The sequence below is a fragment of the Sapajus apella genome, unplaced genomic scaffold (assembly GCF_009761245.1).
Source record: "Sapajus apella isolate SASKATOON/1434 unplaced genomic scaffold, GSC_monkey_1.0 scaffold22, whole genome shotgun sequence".
NCBI classification, from domain to species: Eukaryota; Metazoa; Chordata; class Mammalia; order Primates; family Cebidae; genus Sapajus; species Sapajus apella.
In genome coordinates, this window is record NW_022436962.1 from 20,449,364 (window position 1) to 20,466,664 (window position 17,301).

At 39.3% G+C, this 17,301-nt stretch overlaps 2 protein-coding genes across 9 annotated transcripts in view; one reads left to right on the forward strand and one right to left on the reverse strand.

Annotated features, from left to right (window-relative positions):
* GPATCH2 (G-patch domain containing 2) overlaps positions 1 to 3,206 on the reverse strand; it is a 198,000-nt gene extending 194,794 nt beyond the window's left edge. For all 3 annotated transcript variants that reach the window (XM_032289247.1, XM_032289246.1, XM_032289248.1), the window contains exon 1: positions 3,020 to 3,206. In XM_032289247.1, the coding sequence (XP_032145138.1) occupies positions 3,020 to 3,075 (56 nt within the window). In that variant the 5' untranslated portion in view covers positions 3,076 to 3,206. The remainder of the gene's footprint in view (positions 1 to 3,019) is intronic.
* Positions 3,207 to 3,402: 196 nt separating this feature from the next.
* The window catches only part of SPATA17 (spermatogenesis associated 17), a 208,397-nt gene continuing 194,498 nt past the window's right edge, over positions 3,403 to 17,301 (forward strand). For 4 of the 6 annotated variants that reach the window (XM_032289249.1, XM_032289252.1, XM_032289251.1 and 1 more), the window contains exons 1-2: positions 3,403 to 3,550; positions 15,679 to 15,768. In XM_032289249.1, coding sequence (XP_032145140.1) covers positions 3,483 to 3,550; positions 15,679 to 15,768 — 158 coding nt within the window. In that variant the 5' untranslated portion in view covers positions 3,403 to 3,482. The remainder of the gene's footprint in view (positions 3,551 to 15,678; positions 15,769 to 17,301) is intronic. The other 2 variants (XM_032289253.1, XM_032289255.1) reach the window with 2 other exon arrangements.

Here is a 17,301-nt window from a genome sequence, read left to right on the forward strand (position 1 = left end):
ATAACAGATTTTAAAAAATAATCTGCCTGATGAGCAAACCAAAGAATGACTAAACATGACTGAGCAAATAACAAAAGAAAAGCATTATGACTAAAACTTTTAAACAATCCATATTCCAAATTCTCTGCTACTTTAACAAGCCAGACACTCTAGGTTTTTAGCTAAGTAAATGTGAAGTTAAGGAAATGTTATCATACACAATGTAAAGGTTTCCAGCTTGACATCAAACATAAATATGGATGCTAAGAAGCTATACCAAAATTAACAAATTACTTGAACAAAATCATACTGGTTATTCCTTTGACTCTTAATTGTTGAAACAAAAACCTGACTCAAACCTGCCAGAATGCAACTAAGTCCAAAACAAACTCCAAAACACATTTAAAAAAAAAAAAATGCACACCTTTCACTATGCAGTTTTTCAGATTTCAATAAAATCAAAATACCAAATAGGAATGAAAATGCAGAAACAAAAGTCCAGAGTCAACATAGTTTATTTTAACAGCTTTTTTTTTAAAAAGCAAAGCCACATAACAACGTTAAAAAAAAATAGAATACCATAGTTGAGTAAAGAAATTATCTACATTTACCCATTTGGTGCCTAAAACTTGAAAGAGAAACCTCCAAATTGGAGAAGTTGAAAATGTCAAGATGAGCTGGGCATGGGGGCTCAGTAAACCCAGCACTTTGGGAGACCAAGGCAGGTGGATCACGAGGTCAAGAGATCGAGACCATCCTGGCCAATATGGTGAAACCTTGTCTCCACTAAAAATACAAAAATTAGTGGGGCTTGGTGGCACGTGCCTGTAGTCCCAGCTACTCAGGAGGCTGAGGCAGGAGAATCCCTTGAACCCAGGAGGTGTAGGCTGCAGTGATCCTAGACAGCACCACTGCACTCTAGCCTGGCAACAGAGTGAGATTCCCTCTCAGAAAAAAAAGAAAAGAGAAAGTCAAGATGGGAGCTAAATAAGTTAGAAATTCCAGTCTGGTTAATAAATCTGGGCATATAACTGCTAGGTTACATATTGTATCTCATTCAGACACACAGGCAATATACAAAACTGTTTTAAGAATTTTGGGGGAGGGGGGTATATTGGAATCATCCTGCAAATACGATATACTTAGGCCAGTTACTTAAACCATCTTCGCTTCTGTGTCACCTTATCTAAAACACAAAGAATGATACACCTACCTCAAAAGATTTACATGAGACGACACATGTATGTAAAACCTGGCACCTAGTTAACTGCTTAGTAGCCGTATTCCCAGTGGGACTGGAATTTATTACTGGGATTAAACATACGTATTGTATAGTAAATATCTGTCCAATTAATGAAAAAGAAAATTCCATTAAGGAATTTGGAATGACTGTATAGTCATACAGGTAGACTAAAAAATAAAGCTCCAGTTTTTTGGAACATGTTCATTGTGTAAAAACAGGAATGACTTTAAGACTTTCATTCAAAAATACTAAGTGCTACCACTTTGTTATACTCTGGTGCCATAAGAAATGGTTGTATGACAAGAGAGCCTTTAAAAGAGAATTGAAGGAGGTTTCTCTCAGTACCTAACCATGATTTGGAAGGCAGAAGAAGTTGAGAGAATCAACCATATTCTGATGCAGTCACCTATCCTACAAATCAATAGCACCCTAGGAAGGGCAGACCAATCTACAGATGACATTTTATCTCCCTGATTTACGAAGATAATGAATGGTGAAACATTAAGAAAGGTATCCTTGAGAGGGAACCATGGGATGATGGACAAGTCCATTATCTCGTTTTGTGTGGTGGTTATGTAAGTATATACAATTGCCAAAACTAATAAAATTAAGCACTTAAGAATTATGCAGTTCGTTCAATGCTAGTTACACCATTAAAAACTGGTTCATTTAAAAAGTGCTCCCTACTTTTCTCACTAGAAAATGTGATAATTTAAAAACAGTAAAATCAAATATATATTCATTATAAACTTAACTACAGGATGATCGGAACTAACTAAAAATATTTTGGATAACTTTTCAGTGATAGATGATGTAAAATAATTCTTTGAGATCACAGACTATCAGAATTCCTCATGTTCTAATTTTTGCAGAATCTAGGAATGAACATGCACTGTTTAGCCACATTTCTTTCACCTGTTGGTCAAAACTTTATGTTTAAGGTTTTCAGTAGGAAATTGATTGTTTGTTTCACTGGTTGTCTTGTGTTACGTTTGGAAGAAAAGGGCTTGGGAGAAAAACAAGATAGATATTACAGTGTACAACTAGAAATCCCAAAACCAGGATTCTAGCTCTAGGATTAAAACGTACAGGGCAACTGTGGACAAGACACTTGGATATTCTGTGCTTTTGATATTCTGGTATCACAGGGCTGTCATAAGATAAAGTGTATTAATTTGTGAAAATATCTTGCAAAGTCAAAGCAATATATTATTCTAACATGGCACTGGTGACATGATACCATAGACGTAGTCAAGCCCCAAACTTAATCCTGGCAGTTGTCAGTTCCTGGAACACCCCCATACACATCTCATTTGAACTTAGAATGTTCAAGAGGGTGGAAACAGGTAGGTTCCCCCCTCTCTCCAAAAAAGGGGGTGAGAGGCTGATGTGTTTTCCATTATTGAACATATCTTCCAAGAGACTTAGTATAAATTGGTGAGTTTTGAAAGAGGAGTGGGGAGTAAGGCCCAGATTAAGATAAATTCTTCCTGTCCCTAGTTTTGTCAACAATCAATGAGGAGATAAACTGCTCCTGGGATTACAGGAAGCCTGACTTCCAAAATATTGTTAAACAAGCAATCAGCAAACATTTACTGTATTCTTTCACAATTTTTTGGCATACTCCCAAAAGCTCCCTCAAACTGCGTGCATCCCAGGAGTGAGTGAGAGCAAGGCCTAGATGTCTTCAGACCATCCATCACAGTTCCCTCCCGCTTCCATTCCAGGTCCACCGGAGCGGCCTCAGGCCATCATACCCTTCCCTGACCTCCCCCTCCCCAGGGCCGCCAGCCTCACCAGCTGTTCCCGGCTGCTGGAGCTCCGATCGGTTGGCGCCCGGCGGCCCCGAACATTAACGACACCCAAGAGCCTGGCCTCGAGGCTCAGGCCCGTGAACAGACCCCAACTACTACAGCGCCGGCGACTTGCATAGAACAGTTCAGCATTTTGAGATGAGCTTCCGGAAGCCGACTGGAGGCGGAAACCGGATGCCCGGAGCAACCATTAGTTCTCCTCGCCTACTGCTTTCCCTTCCTATAATCCCCTCTTCATACTCGCAGTAGAGACAGAGACAAATAAATTAAACTTCTTGTGCTGCACAGAAATTTCTTAATTCTCTTTTTAGCACTCTTAAAGTCGAAATAGCGTGAGAGAAAAGGGGAGTGAACAAAAAGTCGGACCCCCGGAGTGAGCTATGGTTTAGCCCTGTTACCATGGAGACCGGTAGTAACACCAGTTGTAAATCCAAGGCCAAGAGACCATGGCCACTTTAGCCCGGCTGCAAGCTAGGTCGTTGACTGTAGGAAATGAGTACTACTTTAGGAACAGGTAAGTCAGAAAGAGAAGGGTCGTGTAAAGGGCTGGCGTGACTTTCTAGCAGTCGTTCCTCAGCGGGAGTTTCCAATTAACGATTTCCCTAATTAATTAAGTAGCACCCAATTCTCCCCTTAATGGGCTGGAAACATAATCGTTTGTTTGTGTTACCTTACAACGAAATTCTAAATAGAGAGGGGTCATAGATACTCAGTGTGAGACGATTTAGAGAAATTCCCAGCATAAAATTGTAAAGTGTTTTTTTTTCTTCGACATCACCACTCTGTGATTTGATGAAACCTATGTTTTTTGGGTTCGAGGTTCAATACCCTGACTGCGGATCACCCTGGCTCACTAGCCCAGTGAGTTCAGACTGTTCCCCATCTACCTAGGGATTTGAGCCTCCATGATTTCACAAACATCACTGAACTCAATTGTTCTATGACTCATTTGCCTTTTTAAAATGAAAGTATGCTGGAGTGGTGACTCACCCCTGTAATCCCAGCACTTAGGGAGGCTGAGGCAGGCGAATCACCCGAGGCCAGGAATTTGAGACCTACGTGGCCAACATGGTGAAATCCCGTTTCTACTAAAAATATAAAAATTAGCCGGGCTTGGTGGCACATGCCTGTAATCCCAGCTACTCGGGAGGCTAAGGCAGGAGAATTGCTTGAACCTGGGTGGCAGAGGTTGCAGGGAGCCGAGATTGCACTACTGCACTCCAGCCTGGGTGACAAAACAAGATTCTGTCTCAAAAATAAATAAAATAAAATAAAAGTATGTAAACCATTCTGAAAAGATCATTAGTACCAACATATTAATAGACGATGGGTAAGAAAACCACTAGCAGCTTTCTTCTTCTGCCTACACTCAAACTTCTTGCCTAAGAAGAGGTTCATTTTAAAGAAGCATTGCCCCAGGAGTTTTTGTAACTTAAGAGAAACTGCAAAAAAGTGGATTAGACTATTATAGAATATAATGATATGACAGACCAATGGAAAATATGTTAATAAGATGGGGTCTTGCTGGACTGTTTTTATTCTAACGTTTATCTCACTTATCACATTATTATTTCACAATGTACCTCTCTTACAGCACTGATCACAATTCAATTTTACATTCTTTTATGAGATAATATCTATCTCCCCTCTAAACGCTTAGCAGAGATTGTCTCTTATTTTGCTGACCATTATTTTTGTCTCCAATATCTATCATACAATAATAGTAACACAATGATTGTTGAAGAATCACATTAAGGAATCTTTCAATAAATCACTAATCCTGGTTTAAATAAACATACTAACAATAGCTAAACATAGAAATTACCTATTTATTTAGAGTATGTGGCAAGTGCTGTATTTATAACATATATAAACGAAATAAGCCCCATCTATCATGATGTTCACATCCTTGTATGGAATATAGGCATTTAAAAAATAATTACAATAGTGGCCGGGTTTGGTGGCTTACCTTTGTAGTCCCAGCACTTGGGGAGGCTGAGGCAGATGGATCGCTTGAGGGCAGGAGTTTAAGACCATCCTGGCCAACATGGCAAAATATCTCTACTAAAAATAAAAAAATTAGCCAGGCATGGTGGTGCATCTGTAGTCCTAGCTACTCTGGAGGCTGAGGCAAGAGAATCACTTGAACCCAGGAGGCAGAGGGTGCAGTGAGCCAAGATCACACCACTGCATGCCAGCCTGGTCAACAGAGCAAGACTCTGTCTCAAAATAATAATAATAATAATAATAATAATAATAATAACAACAACAATAGAGTAAATGGACAGGAAGGGAAACAACCAGGATTTTTTGAGGACTGATTATGTATGAGGGATTGCACTAGGAACTACCTCATAGGATGTTTCATTTGGTTGTCACAATGTTACAAGTTAATGTAGAAGTTACCTATTTATTAGATAATCTGTATTTTTAGAGCTATAGAACAGTGTTCCAGAAAAGCCTGATGAAGTGTCAAACAATTGCAAATAATCAGCCAGGCACAGTGGCTCAGGCCTGTAATCCCAGCATGCTGAGAGACCAAGGTGGGTGGATGGCTTGAGGTCAATTACGAATTATCAGAACCAACTAATCTAACACTAAAACCTCTGCTGTTCACTATCTCTAAATAAAATTTTCTTCCCATTAAGCTGATCTGATTAAATCTCAGCAAGCACCAAGATCCAGAAGTCTAAATGGCTTAAGTGTACTGTTCCAAATCCATTGACGTGTAGGGAACAAAGTTGTAGGAAACAATCTAAATTCTCCTTGGTTTCTTTCAATGTCTTCTGTTTTGGGCAACAAGGTAAGGACAAGAATGCTTCTTCCTAAGGCTAGCATCAGAATCACGCTGCAGTTGAAAGATGACTTTGTTGAAAAAATATATTGCTAAGCGGTTAGGTTAGTATCTGAGTCCTCCAAGGCCTGGAAGTCCAGTGTGGAAAAGGGAAGCTCCTCTGCCCAACAAAGAGGAAGGATCTGGAACTCCAAGAAGTGAGCAGCAAATACAGGCGGAGATTATGAAATACGGAGAATAGGAGACGTGTGAGTTGCCAGACTGACTCGAATCCTCTGGAAAGTTGCTCTTGCAGAGAATGTTTGATGTGTATTTATGTTTTAGCCTGTCCATCAGAGAGACAGAATATTTTGTCCTGGGCGTAAGGGGAACAACAGATAGTAGGCAGTTGTTGTAACTGCCCAGTGGATTCACCTTGCCTGCTGCCTAGATGGAGCTGACTTATCAAGATAGGGGAATTGTGATAGAGAAAGAGTAATTCACACAAAATCAGTTGTGCAGGAGACCGGAGTTTTATTGTTACTCAAATCAGCCTTCCTGAGCATTAGGGGAATCAGAATTTTTAAGGATGATTTGGTGGGTTGGGGGAGGCCAGTGCATCAGGAGTGCTGATTGGTTGGGTCAGAGATGAAATCATAGAGGGTGGAAGTTGTCTGATTGCACTGAGTCAATTCCGAGGTGGGGGCCACAAGATCAAAGCCAGTTTATCAGTCTGGGTGGTGCCCCCTGATCCATCAAGTGCAGCATCTGCAAAATATCTCTAGCACTGAACTTAGGTTTTACAATAGTGATGTTACCCCCAGGAACAATTTAGGGCGATTCAGAATCTTGTAGCCTCCAGCTGCATGACTCCCCAGACCATAATTTTTTTTTTTTTCTTTACAACAGAGTCTTGCTCTGTCACCCAGGCTGGAGTGCAATGGTGCAATCTCGGCTTACTGCAACATCCACCTCCCAGGTTTGAGCAATTCTCCTGCCTCAGCCTCCCAAGTAGCTGGTATTACAGGCACATGCCACCATGCCTGGCTAATTTTTGTATTTTTAGTAGAGGTGGGATTTCACCATGTTGGCCAGGCTGGTCTGGAACTCCTGACCTCAGGTGATCCACCCGCCTTGGCCTCACAAAGCGTTGGGAGAACAGATGTGAGTCACCACCTCTGGCTCCAAACCATAATTTCTAATCTTTTAGCTAATTTGTTATTCCTACAAAGACTGTCTAGTCCCCAAGCAAGAAGTGGGTTTTTCCCTTGGGAAAGGCCTGTTATCTTTGTTTTAAACTATAAACTAAATTTCTTGCTAAGTTAGTTCAGCCTACATCCAGGAATGAATGAAGACAGCTTGGAGGTTAGAAGCAAGGTGGAGTTGGTTAGGTCAGATCTCTTTCACTGTCTTCAGTTACAATTTTGCAGTGGTGGTTCCATTGTCCCTTGACAGTGGGCTTTTTGTTGTTGTTGTTTTCACTTTCTCTACTAATTCTTAGCTTCATTTCTGTTCTTTCGAACTATGAGGTTTTCTTTGTGACTTATTGGTCATTTATACTATACTTTACACTATACTATACTTTGTGGAGAGAAGAGTTCAGTATATGTTTATTGGTTGTATTGTTCATTTTCCCCATATTCTTATTTAAATTTCGTCTAATCTGTCAAATTCTTTTTTTTTTTTTTTTTTGGGACGGAGTTTCGCTCTTGTTACCCAGGCTGGAGTGCAATGGCGCCATCTCGGCTCACCGCAACCTCCGCCTCCTGGGTTCAGGCAATTCTCCTGCCTCAGCCTCCTGAGTAACTGGGATTACAGGCACGCACCACCATGCCCAGCTAATTTTTTGTATTTTTAGTAGAGACGGGGTTTCACCATGTTGACCAGGATGGTCTCGATCTCTTGACGTCGTGATCCACCCGCCTCGGCCACCCACAGTGCTGGGATTACAGGCGTGAGCCACCGCGCCCAGCCCTTAATCTGTCAAATTCTAATAGGAATGGGTTAGAATGTTTCCCTTACACTGTGTTTCTATAGTATGGGTGAGCCCAAAATATCTGAGACAGGCTTCAGTCAATTTAGAAAGTTTATTTTGCCAAGCTTAAGGATGAACCCATGACACCACCTCAAGAAGTCCTGATGTACCCAAGGCAGTCCGGGTGCAGCTTGCTTTTATACATTTTAGGGAGACATAATATATCAATCAATACATGTAAGGTTTATATTGGTTCCACAAGGCAAGGCCCTTTAAGTCTTAAGTAGTTTTAAAAATTTTTTCTGGCCAGGCGCAGTGGCCCATGCCTGTAATCTCAGCACTTTGTGAGGCTGAGGTGGGTGGATCACTTGAGGTCAGGAGTTCCAAACCAGTCTGGCCAACATGACAGAACCCTGCCTCTACTAAAAAGACAAAAATTAGCCGGGGGTGATGGTGCACACCTATAGTCCCATCTAGTCAAGAGGCTGAGGCAGGAGAATCGCTTGAACTCGGGAGGCGGAGGTTGCAGCGAGCCAAGGTCGCACCATTGTACTGCAGCCTGGGCGACAGAGTGAGACGGAAGGAAGGAAGGAAGGAAGGAAGGGAGGGAGGGAGGGAGGGAGGGAGGAAGGAAGGAAGGAAAGGAGGGAGGAAGGGAGGAAGGAAGGAAGGAAAGGAGGGAGGGAGGGAGGGAAAGATTCTGATTGGTAAGTGGTTGAAGGAGTTATTATCAATAGAAAGAAATGAGGAATGTCTGGATTATGATAAGGGGTTGTGGAGACCTAGGTTTTATTATGTTTATCATACAGAGGAAGCCTCCAAGTTGCAAGCTTTAAAAAGAAAAGACTAAACATTTCTTATCAGACTTAAGGTCTGTGTTGAAGTGGATGCCGGAGGGGTATAATGATAGTCCAATTCCCTCTGCTATCGTGGACTGAACTAGATTTTTAGGTAACTCTGGAATTTGATTTTTGATTTACAAGTAGTATCTCTTGTTATGTTGTTTTGCATATGTTATATGTTTATTGGTGCATCTCTGCATTATTGGCTATATGTTAGTTTTTTCACCTGTTTAATTTTCAACTTTAAATTCTACTTGCCATAATACTGATCCTCCTTTACTGGAGTTAATCACGTCATTCTGTATATTTTTCTTTGCAGGAGGAAATTTGGAGGCTTTTAAAAATTAAAAGTAAAGAAGTTCATGAAGGGTTTAGCTTCTTTACATTCATTATTGCTATTGATATGTAGGCATTTTACATATAGCACTATTTTAACTTACTTTTAAATTATTATTCCTCTTCTATTTGACTTAGAATGTGTCAACTATATTTTACTTTAGATTTTAAAATAAAGGAACTTATTCCTAACATGTCTTGTTAGAACTTAAGTTATCCTATTAACATTCTCAATACTGTAATAATGAATTAAATATTTATTTATTTTTTGAGACAGGGTCTCTCTCTGTTGTACAGGCTTGAGGGCAGTGGTGCAATCGCAGCTCACTGCAACCTCCACCTCCTTCATTCAAGCAATTCTACTGCCTCAGCCTCCTGAGTATCTGGAATTACAGGCACGTGCCACCACACCCAGCTAATTTTTGTATTTTTTGTAGAGAGGGGGTTTCACCATGTTAGCCAGGCTGGCCTCATACTCCCGACCTCTGGAATTAAAGTCTCATGCCACCACACCCAGCTAATTTTTATATTTTTAGTAGAGACAAGGTTTCACCATGTTAGCCAGGCTGGTCTCATACTCACAACCTCAAGTGATCCACCTGCCTCGGCCTCCTAAAGTGCTGGGATTACAGGCTTGAGCCACCACACCTGGCCCTGAAATAAATTTTTATTATTTAAACACTCCCTAACACCCACTGTATGCTAAGTACTGTTCTGAATTTTGAAGATTCAACAAAGAACAAACAGTTGTGAGGGAAATAGACCTTAAACAGCTAAACGTATGGTGATTCAAGTCCTGTAATCCTACACTTTGGGAGGCCTAGGTGGAGTATGACTTGAGCCCAGTAGTTCAAGACCAGCCTGGGCAACATAGTGAGACCTTGTCTCTACAAAAAATAAAATATTAGCAACTCCGTTTCAAAAAAAACCAAAGGGTGTTTTCAGCAGAGGAATGACATAATGTGACTTCTGTCTTATAAAAACAATAAGTAAGAAAGTAACTTTGACATTATTATTATTTGAGATGGCGTCTCACTTTGTTGCCCAGGCTGGAATACAGTGGCACGATCTCAGATCACTGCAACCTCTGCCTCCCAGGTTCAAGCGATTCTCCTGCCTCAGCCTCCCAAGTAGCTGGGATTACAGGCACCTGCCATCATGCCTGGCTAATTTTTGTGTTTTTGTAGAGATAGGCTTTCACCATGTTGGCCAGGCTGGTCTTGAACTCCTGACCTCAGGTGATCTGCCCACTTCGGCCTCCAAAAGTGCTGGGATTATAGACATGAGCCACCATGCCCGGCTAGGAAACAAAATATTTTTAAATGAACTAATAATATAGGTTCTAGTTCTAAAATACGATGACCTTGTTTTCCATGACTTCTGCACAGTATTTAACATTCGGCCAACTATGGCGACTCCTACTATATGATCTAATAATAATGCATTTGCAACCCAATATTCCTAGAGCTGTGAAATAATAACAATTAGGGAGACTATCAATGAAATATGAAACATAGGTTCTAGTTCTAAAACATAGTCCTATTTCTTATCATCAAGTGTCTGTTATTAGGCACATGGGTGATAATCAGAACCCAAAGTATAGATTAAGTGTACTGTAGTTTTTGCCTTTAAGGAGCATGAAATCCTTAAGACCTAATAGTGAAATTATATGCAAAACAATAATCATTTTACACATCAACATATCTGACAGCACAGAGCAGCTAATAATGGAATTTTATTCCTACCGTCTAAAATAGTTACAAGTTATATGATAATGAAAAAGAAAGAGTATTGAGTTTTTAATCTAGTATTTATTCATAGATAATATACATAGGTCAGACCAAGCAGTCTGTTGATGTGTAAAATGCATATATTTTGCGTATTACTTGAAAGATATTTAAGTACACACTTTTTCATTTTCTACTTATTGTCAGTTAATTTCTGGCCACTAATGATATGCATGAATATAGTGTTATCCAGGGTTATAGTACTTATTTCTAGTTGATGATGAAGTGACTGGAAACTTCCAGCTATTTCTTGATGTTTTATTACATTACTGGTAGTACTTTTGGTCTTTCATCATTATTAATTCATTTAGTATTCATTGTGATAATACTGATCATAATAAATTTATTTCAAATTCATGTAGATGTCATATTTTATTCACTGCTATAGGATTTTCACTGTAATTTGGAACTAATTAATATACCATTAAAATAAAGTGTTACCCACATTTTTCATTTTAAACATAAAATGTCTAGCAGTTCATGACATATTGTATGAGTATTCAGCATCCCAGTGGTAACCCAGCATCTGTAAATTTTGTTTTTAAGCAGTTAAAAAACGGGCAACAGAAAAACGTGTATAGAAATGAAATTTTAGCACATAAGTTAAAGTTTAGCAGTACGTTAACTACTAGTTAATTTTTAGCGCCTCCTTCCTTTAATTGCAATGTATAGTTTTTATTAATATAATATGTGCTTGTGTGTATATATATATATATATATATACACACATTATTAGTACCCCAGAAAGAAATTATTTAATTTTCCACTTGACCAGCGTCACCAGGAGAAATTAAAAAACATTAACTGAAAACAGTTAATTTGACTGCTTCTCTTCTGCATTTCTAATGACAATTATAAATAAAGGGTGAGTTCATACTAATACATTAATAACTAATACAGTAACTTCAAAATAATTATTAGATGTATCTATGTGACTCATTCATATTTTTCTTCCATTTTTGTAAAGGTAGTGAGTTGATTGTTGGTGGGAAAGGAGAAACAAATGTTTTCAATAATTTAAATTGACTATATTAAGAAGATGAAAAACAAATCTAGTTGAGTTGTATTAAATATTAATGGTAAAAGGTTTAAATAACTGTAAGAAACAGCTCTATTCTATTGTCATGAATTTTATTTCACATTAGCCTTATTGAATGAAATTATTCTTATTTTTTCCACATTCTCTCTTCTTTGAGTTGCCTGCTCTACTGGACGTTGTGTTGTTGTATCTTTTCCATGTTGGCCATTAATGACAATTTCTTTGTTCCATGATCCCATCTTGTTATTGGCCAGGATAAGATTTTATTTTTTTTTTTTTTTTTTTTTTTTTGAGACAGAGTTTCGCTCTTGTTACCCAGGCTGGAGTGCAATGGCACGACCTCGGCTCACCGCAACCTCCGCCTCTTGGGTTCAGGCAATTCTCCTGCCTCAGCCTCCTGAGTAGCTGGGACTACAGGCACGCGCCGCCATGCCCAGCTGATTTTTTATATTTTTAGTAGAGACGGGGTTTCACCATGTTGACCAGGATGGTCTCGATCCCTTGACCTCGTGATCCACCCGCCTCGGCCTCCCAAAGTGCTGGGATTACAGGCTTGAGCCACCGCGCCCGGCCCCAGGATAAGATTTTAAAATAAAAATGAAAGATTCTTTCTAATCCTGCAACTAGTTGGATAATGACCTTGTTTTCCATGACTTCTGCACACTGTTTAACGTTGCAGAGTCATGTTCTCCCATCTTGATGCCTTCCCATTAACTTCTATGACACTGCACTATACTTGTATCTTATGATTGGACCTTGTTTTTGTTTTTTTGTTTTTTTAATTTTGTTATTTAGCATCTTTTACTGTAAATCTTTACAGAGATTATCAAACTCTGGGGATATGTGTTTCCATGGTCAAAATGTTGATATTCGAGGAGTCTAGAATCCCTTAATATTATGCACAAAACTCCAAAAACCAAGGCCTTTTGCCTTGGCGTCAACTATTAAGCTCCTTATTTCCCCCATCCTTCATTTCTGTCTTGAAATTTGCGTTTTATCATTCTCATTATTATTTTACTACATGTGTATACATCCTTAATGAACATCTCTAAAATTCTGTGAGGTTTTTACTTATGTAAATAAAATTATTCTGTATATGTTCAAAGGCCAAACTGTTTCCTAGCAACAATATATATGAGTTCTTATCACTAACACTTGGTATAGTCTAAAATTTTGGGGTGTTGCTATAGATGTTGGTATCATTTCATATTCTTAGTCTCTCAGTTTCTTTTATTGTTTTAGGGAGATTAGTGCTACCTTTTGCCACAAAATTTCAATATTATATTTGGAAATTACATAAATTTTCTTTGCATTTTCCTTTTCTTCCATTTTACTTTCCCTTTCTTCTCCTCTCTTCATTTCTCTTCTCCTTTAGAAGCAGTGATGGTTAAAAACCCAGCCTCTGGAGCAGGACTACCAAGGATTAAATGTCAGCTGTGACACTTACTATAGATGTGACCTTGGGCATATTACAATACTTTCTCCACAGTGGTATCTTTTTTTGTCAAATAGGGATAATAATTCTCTTCTTCATAGAGGTATTGAAAGGATTACGCATGAGTTAATTCACTGGTATATAAAATGTTAGGAACTGTGCCTGACACATAGTTTTAATTAGTAAAATATATTTATTTCCTTCTATTTCTCTCAACAGCTCCTTTCATGTTTGCCTGTCTTTTTCCTATCATCACCCAGGATTTAAGTTACTAAGAGGATAGGGCACTCATGGATTCTCCAGCAACTTGTCATCCTAAAGTAGGGAGAGGTTTCAATGTTGGGAGTAGATCTACCAAGGAAAACCTGTGAGTGGCACTCTCACTGGGATGGAATATGCCAACAGGCATGTTTCTCCCTTAGCTAGCACCTTTGGTAAGACAAAGGTTGAGTGTTAGGAGTGACACCAATGATATCTCCTGAAGCCATGGGGAATACATTATAGGACAAAATAGACAAGATTATTGCCTTTGATATTTTCAGGTTTAGTGGAAGACACCATCATTAAATAATTTCTAAATATGATTGTGGTATATATTATGAAGAACTATGAGATTGTAACATGGAAAGGCCTAATTGTAATCTGGGAAGTCAGGGAATGCTCTCTGGAGGAAAGGACTTTAAGCTATTGTCCCTCCCACATGGAGTACAATAATATGGTGCCAGAATACACTTTATTCAAGCCTCTTTTTTTTTTCTTTTGAGACGGAGTTTCGCCCTGTCACCCAGGCTGAAGTGCAGTGGCACGATCTCAGTTCACGGCAACCTCCGCCTCCCAGGTTCAAGGAATTCTTCTGCTTCAGCCTCCTGAGTAGCTGGGATTGCAGGCACCCGCCACTACACTTAGCTAATTTTTATATTTTTAGCAGAAATGGAGTTTCACCATGTTGGCCAGTCTAGTCTTAAATTCCTGACCTCAGATGATCCGCCCACCTTGTCCTCCAAAAGTGCTGGGATTACAGGCATGAGTCACAGCACTGGGCCTTACTCAAACATCTATCATTTGTTACGTGCAGTACAAATATACAACAATAAGTAATCTTGCCTTCCTTCCACTCTTAGAGTGGTCTTCCACTCTTAATTATTTCCAGCAGACTTTATTGCATTGTATAGTAATCTTACCATAATGCTTTCCATTCATTATCAGGTAATACAACTATTTATATATTCTCTTGTGTGTATTTTTTTTTTTTTATTATACTTTAAGTTCTGGGGTACATGTGCAGAATGTGCAGGTTTATTACATAGGTATACAGGTCCCATGTTGGTTTGCTGCACCCATCAACCCATCATCTACATTAGGTATTTCTCCTAATGCTATCTCTCCCTTAACCCCCAACCCCTGATAGGCCTGGGCGTGTGATGTTCCCCTCCCTGTATCCATGTGTTCTCATTGTTCAACTCCCACTCTAGAGTTAGAACATGCAGTGTTTGGTTTTCTGTTCTGTGTTGGTTTTTACAGTTTATCCTACACTTAATCTATACCTTATGTAATCTTACGGATTTGTGTGAATTCTCCCTGTATTGTACATGTTTCACATCTGGATCACTGATTTGAATTTCTTATCTCCGTATAAGCCCTATGACCCTCCCCTTGCCTCCCTTTTTTTTTTTTTTTTTTTTTTTTGAGATGGAGTTTCACTCTTGTTACCCAGGCTGGAGTGCAATGGCGCGATCTCGGCTCACCGCAACCTCTGCCTCCTGGGTTCAGGCAATTCTCCCGCCTCAGCCTCCTGAGTAGCTGGGATTACAGGCAAGCACCACCATGCCCAGCTAATGTTTTGTATTATTAGTAGAGACGGGGTTTCACCATGTTGACCAGGATGGTCTCGATCTCTTGACCCCGTGATCCACCCGCCTTGGCCTTCCAAAGTGCTGGCCCCTGCCTCCTTTAACTTAAACAGACTTTCTGAGAATTCCAGCTATTAATGGAACAGGCATTCCATGATGGATTCATTTTACTTAGAGGCAACTCATTTAACTGATAAATGAGTGAAATATGTGAGCATTTTAGTCTTGCATGATACATGTGTAGTAGCATTTAAACAGTAAATTCAAATGATTATGTTTTAAAAGCAATGTCAAAATAACACATTGCTTTCTTACTCCCTAATAAAAATTACTGGAAAATTAATTAATTGTAAAATTGGTGATTATCAAAAAAAAAAAAAGTAAAGCTGTTGAAAGCACATGGCTTCTCAGAGAAATGTTAATTTCCAAAACATAGCTCATGATTTTTGAAATGCCTTATTTATTTATATTTTAATGTTACTTAAAATGACATTTGAATTTATAATGATCACTTTGGAAGAAATTAAAAATCAAGTTTAACAGGTTGACTTGCTTTAGAATTATATTAGTTACTAATGAAGTGCTTTTTAAACATTTTGTTTTAGTGTTGTTGATCCATTTAGAAATAAGGAGAATGACGCAGCAGTTAAAATCCAGAGCTGGTTTCGAGGATGTCAAGTTCGGGCATATATCAGGTATATTGGTTTTGTCACGGAAACCTCAGATATGTCATAAATATATATCCCTTAGAAAATATAATTTATTCATGCAGTGCTCATTTCAAATAATTTTTTTATTTTACTCATAATGTAGTTAATAAATTATATGGTGTTCTTTTAAAAGAAATACATAGTATTTCTGATATTTTCTTACCAAAACTAAATTACATTGACTATATTTCTTTTTAAAATTCTCAATATTAACTGGGTGTGGTGGCTCACTCCTGTAATCCCAGCACTTTGGGAGACTGAGGCAGGTGAGTCACTTGAGGTCAGGAATTTGAGACCAGCCTGACCAACATGGCAAAACCCTGTCTCTAGTAAAAATATAAAAATTAGCTGAGCGTGGTGGTGCACATCCCAGGTACTTGGAAGGCTGAGGCAGGAGAATCCCTTGAACTTGGAAGGCAGAGGTTGCAGTGAGCTGAGAAGGCACCACTGCACTCCAGCCTGGTGAGCAGAGTGAGACTGTCTCAAAAAAATAAAACAAAATTCTCAATATTACAAACACACTTGCTCAGATGCCTTTTCCCATATTCCATAGAATCTACAAATGATTGGGTTTGTATTTATAGCAATAAATTCATTGACTGGTAAGAAAGGGGGAAAAGAGAAAACAGTTTCAATCTTTTCCACTATATTGGTAGATAAAAGAAAGTGATGCATGAATGATGTCATCTGACCATACAACGAGACTGAAATTTGTACCCTTCTTAACTCTTTCTCCCTTTTTTTCAGTGCCCAAACTTTCCCTCCGTGTCTTTCTTAAAATATATTTTCCTGGATTAGGTAGAGGAAATATGCCTACTTCATAATAACTCATCAGACTGGGAATTATCCTATATAAAACTTCCTTATACTGTCTAGTAGGAGCTAGACATGCAACTTTAAAGTGTGAAGACAAGGCTTCTTTGTCTTTTTCTTTCTTTCTTTTTGAGACGGAGTTTTGCTCTTATTGCCCAGACTGGAGTGCAATGGCACAATCTTGGCTCACCGAAACCTCCACCTCCTGGGTTCAAGCGATTCTCCTGCCTTAGCCTCCCAAGCCGCTGGGATTACAGGCACGTGCCACCATGCCCTACTAATTTTTGTATTCTGTATTTTTGGTAGAGACGGGGTTTCTCCATGTTGGTCAGGCTGGACTTGAACTCCTGAACTCAGCTATCTGCCTGTCTCATCCTCCGAAAGTGCTGGGATAACTAGTGTGAGCCATGGTGCCAAGAAGACAAGGCTTCTCTTTTGGCCACTATATGAACTAAGGAACATGGTGGCAAATAGAGTATTTTTTAATTCAGCAGACTAACATGATGTTGGCTTGGATAGACTGAGGATTACAGAAAAAGAATGAAGAGGAGAACTATTTCTTAACCTCATGAATCCTTCCTCCCTCCCCTTCCTCTCTCCTACCCTCCCTTTTCCCTTCCCCCTCCCCTCCCCCTCCTGTTCCCTCTCCCCTTCCCTACCCTCTCCCCTTTCTTCCCTTCCCTCCCCTCTCCCCTTTCTTCCCTT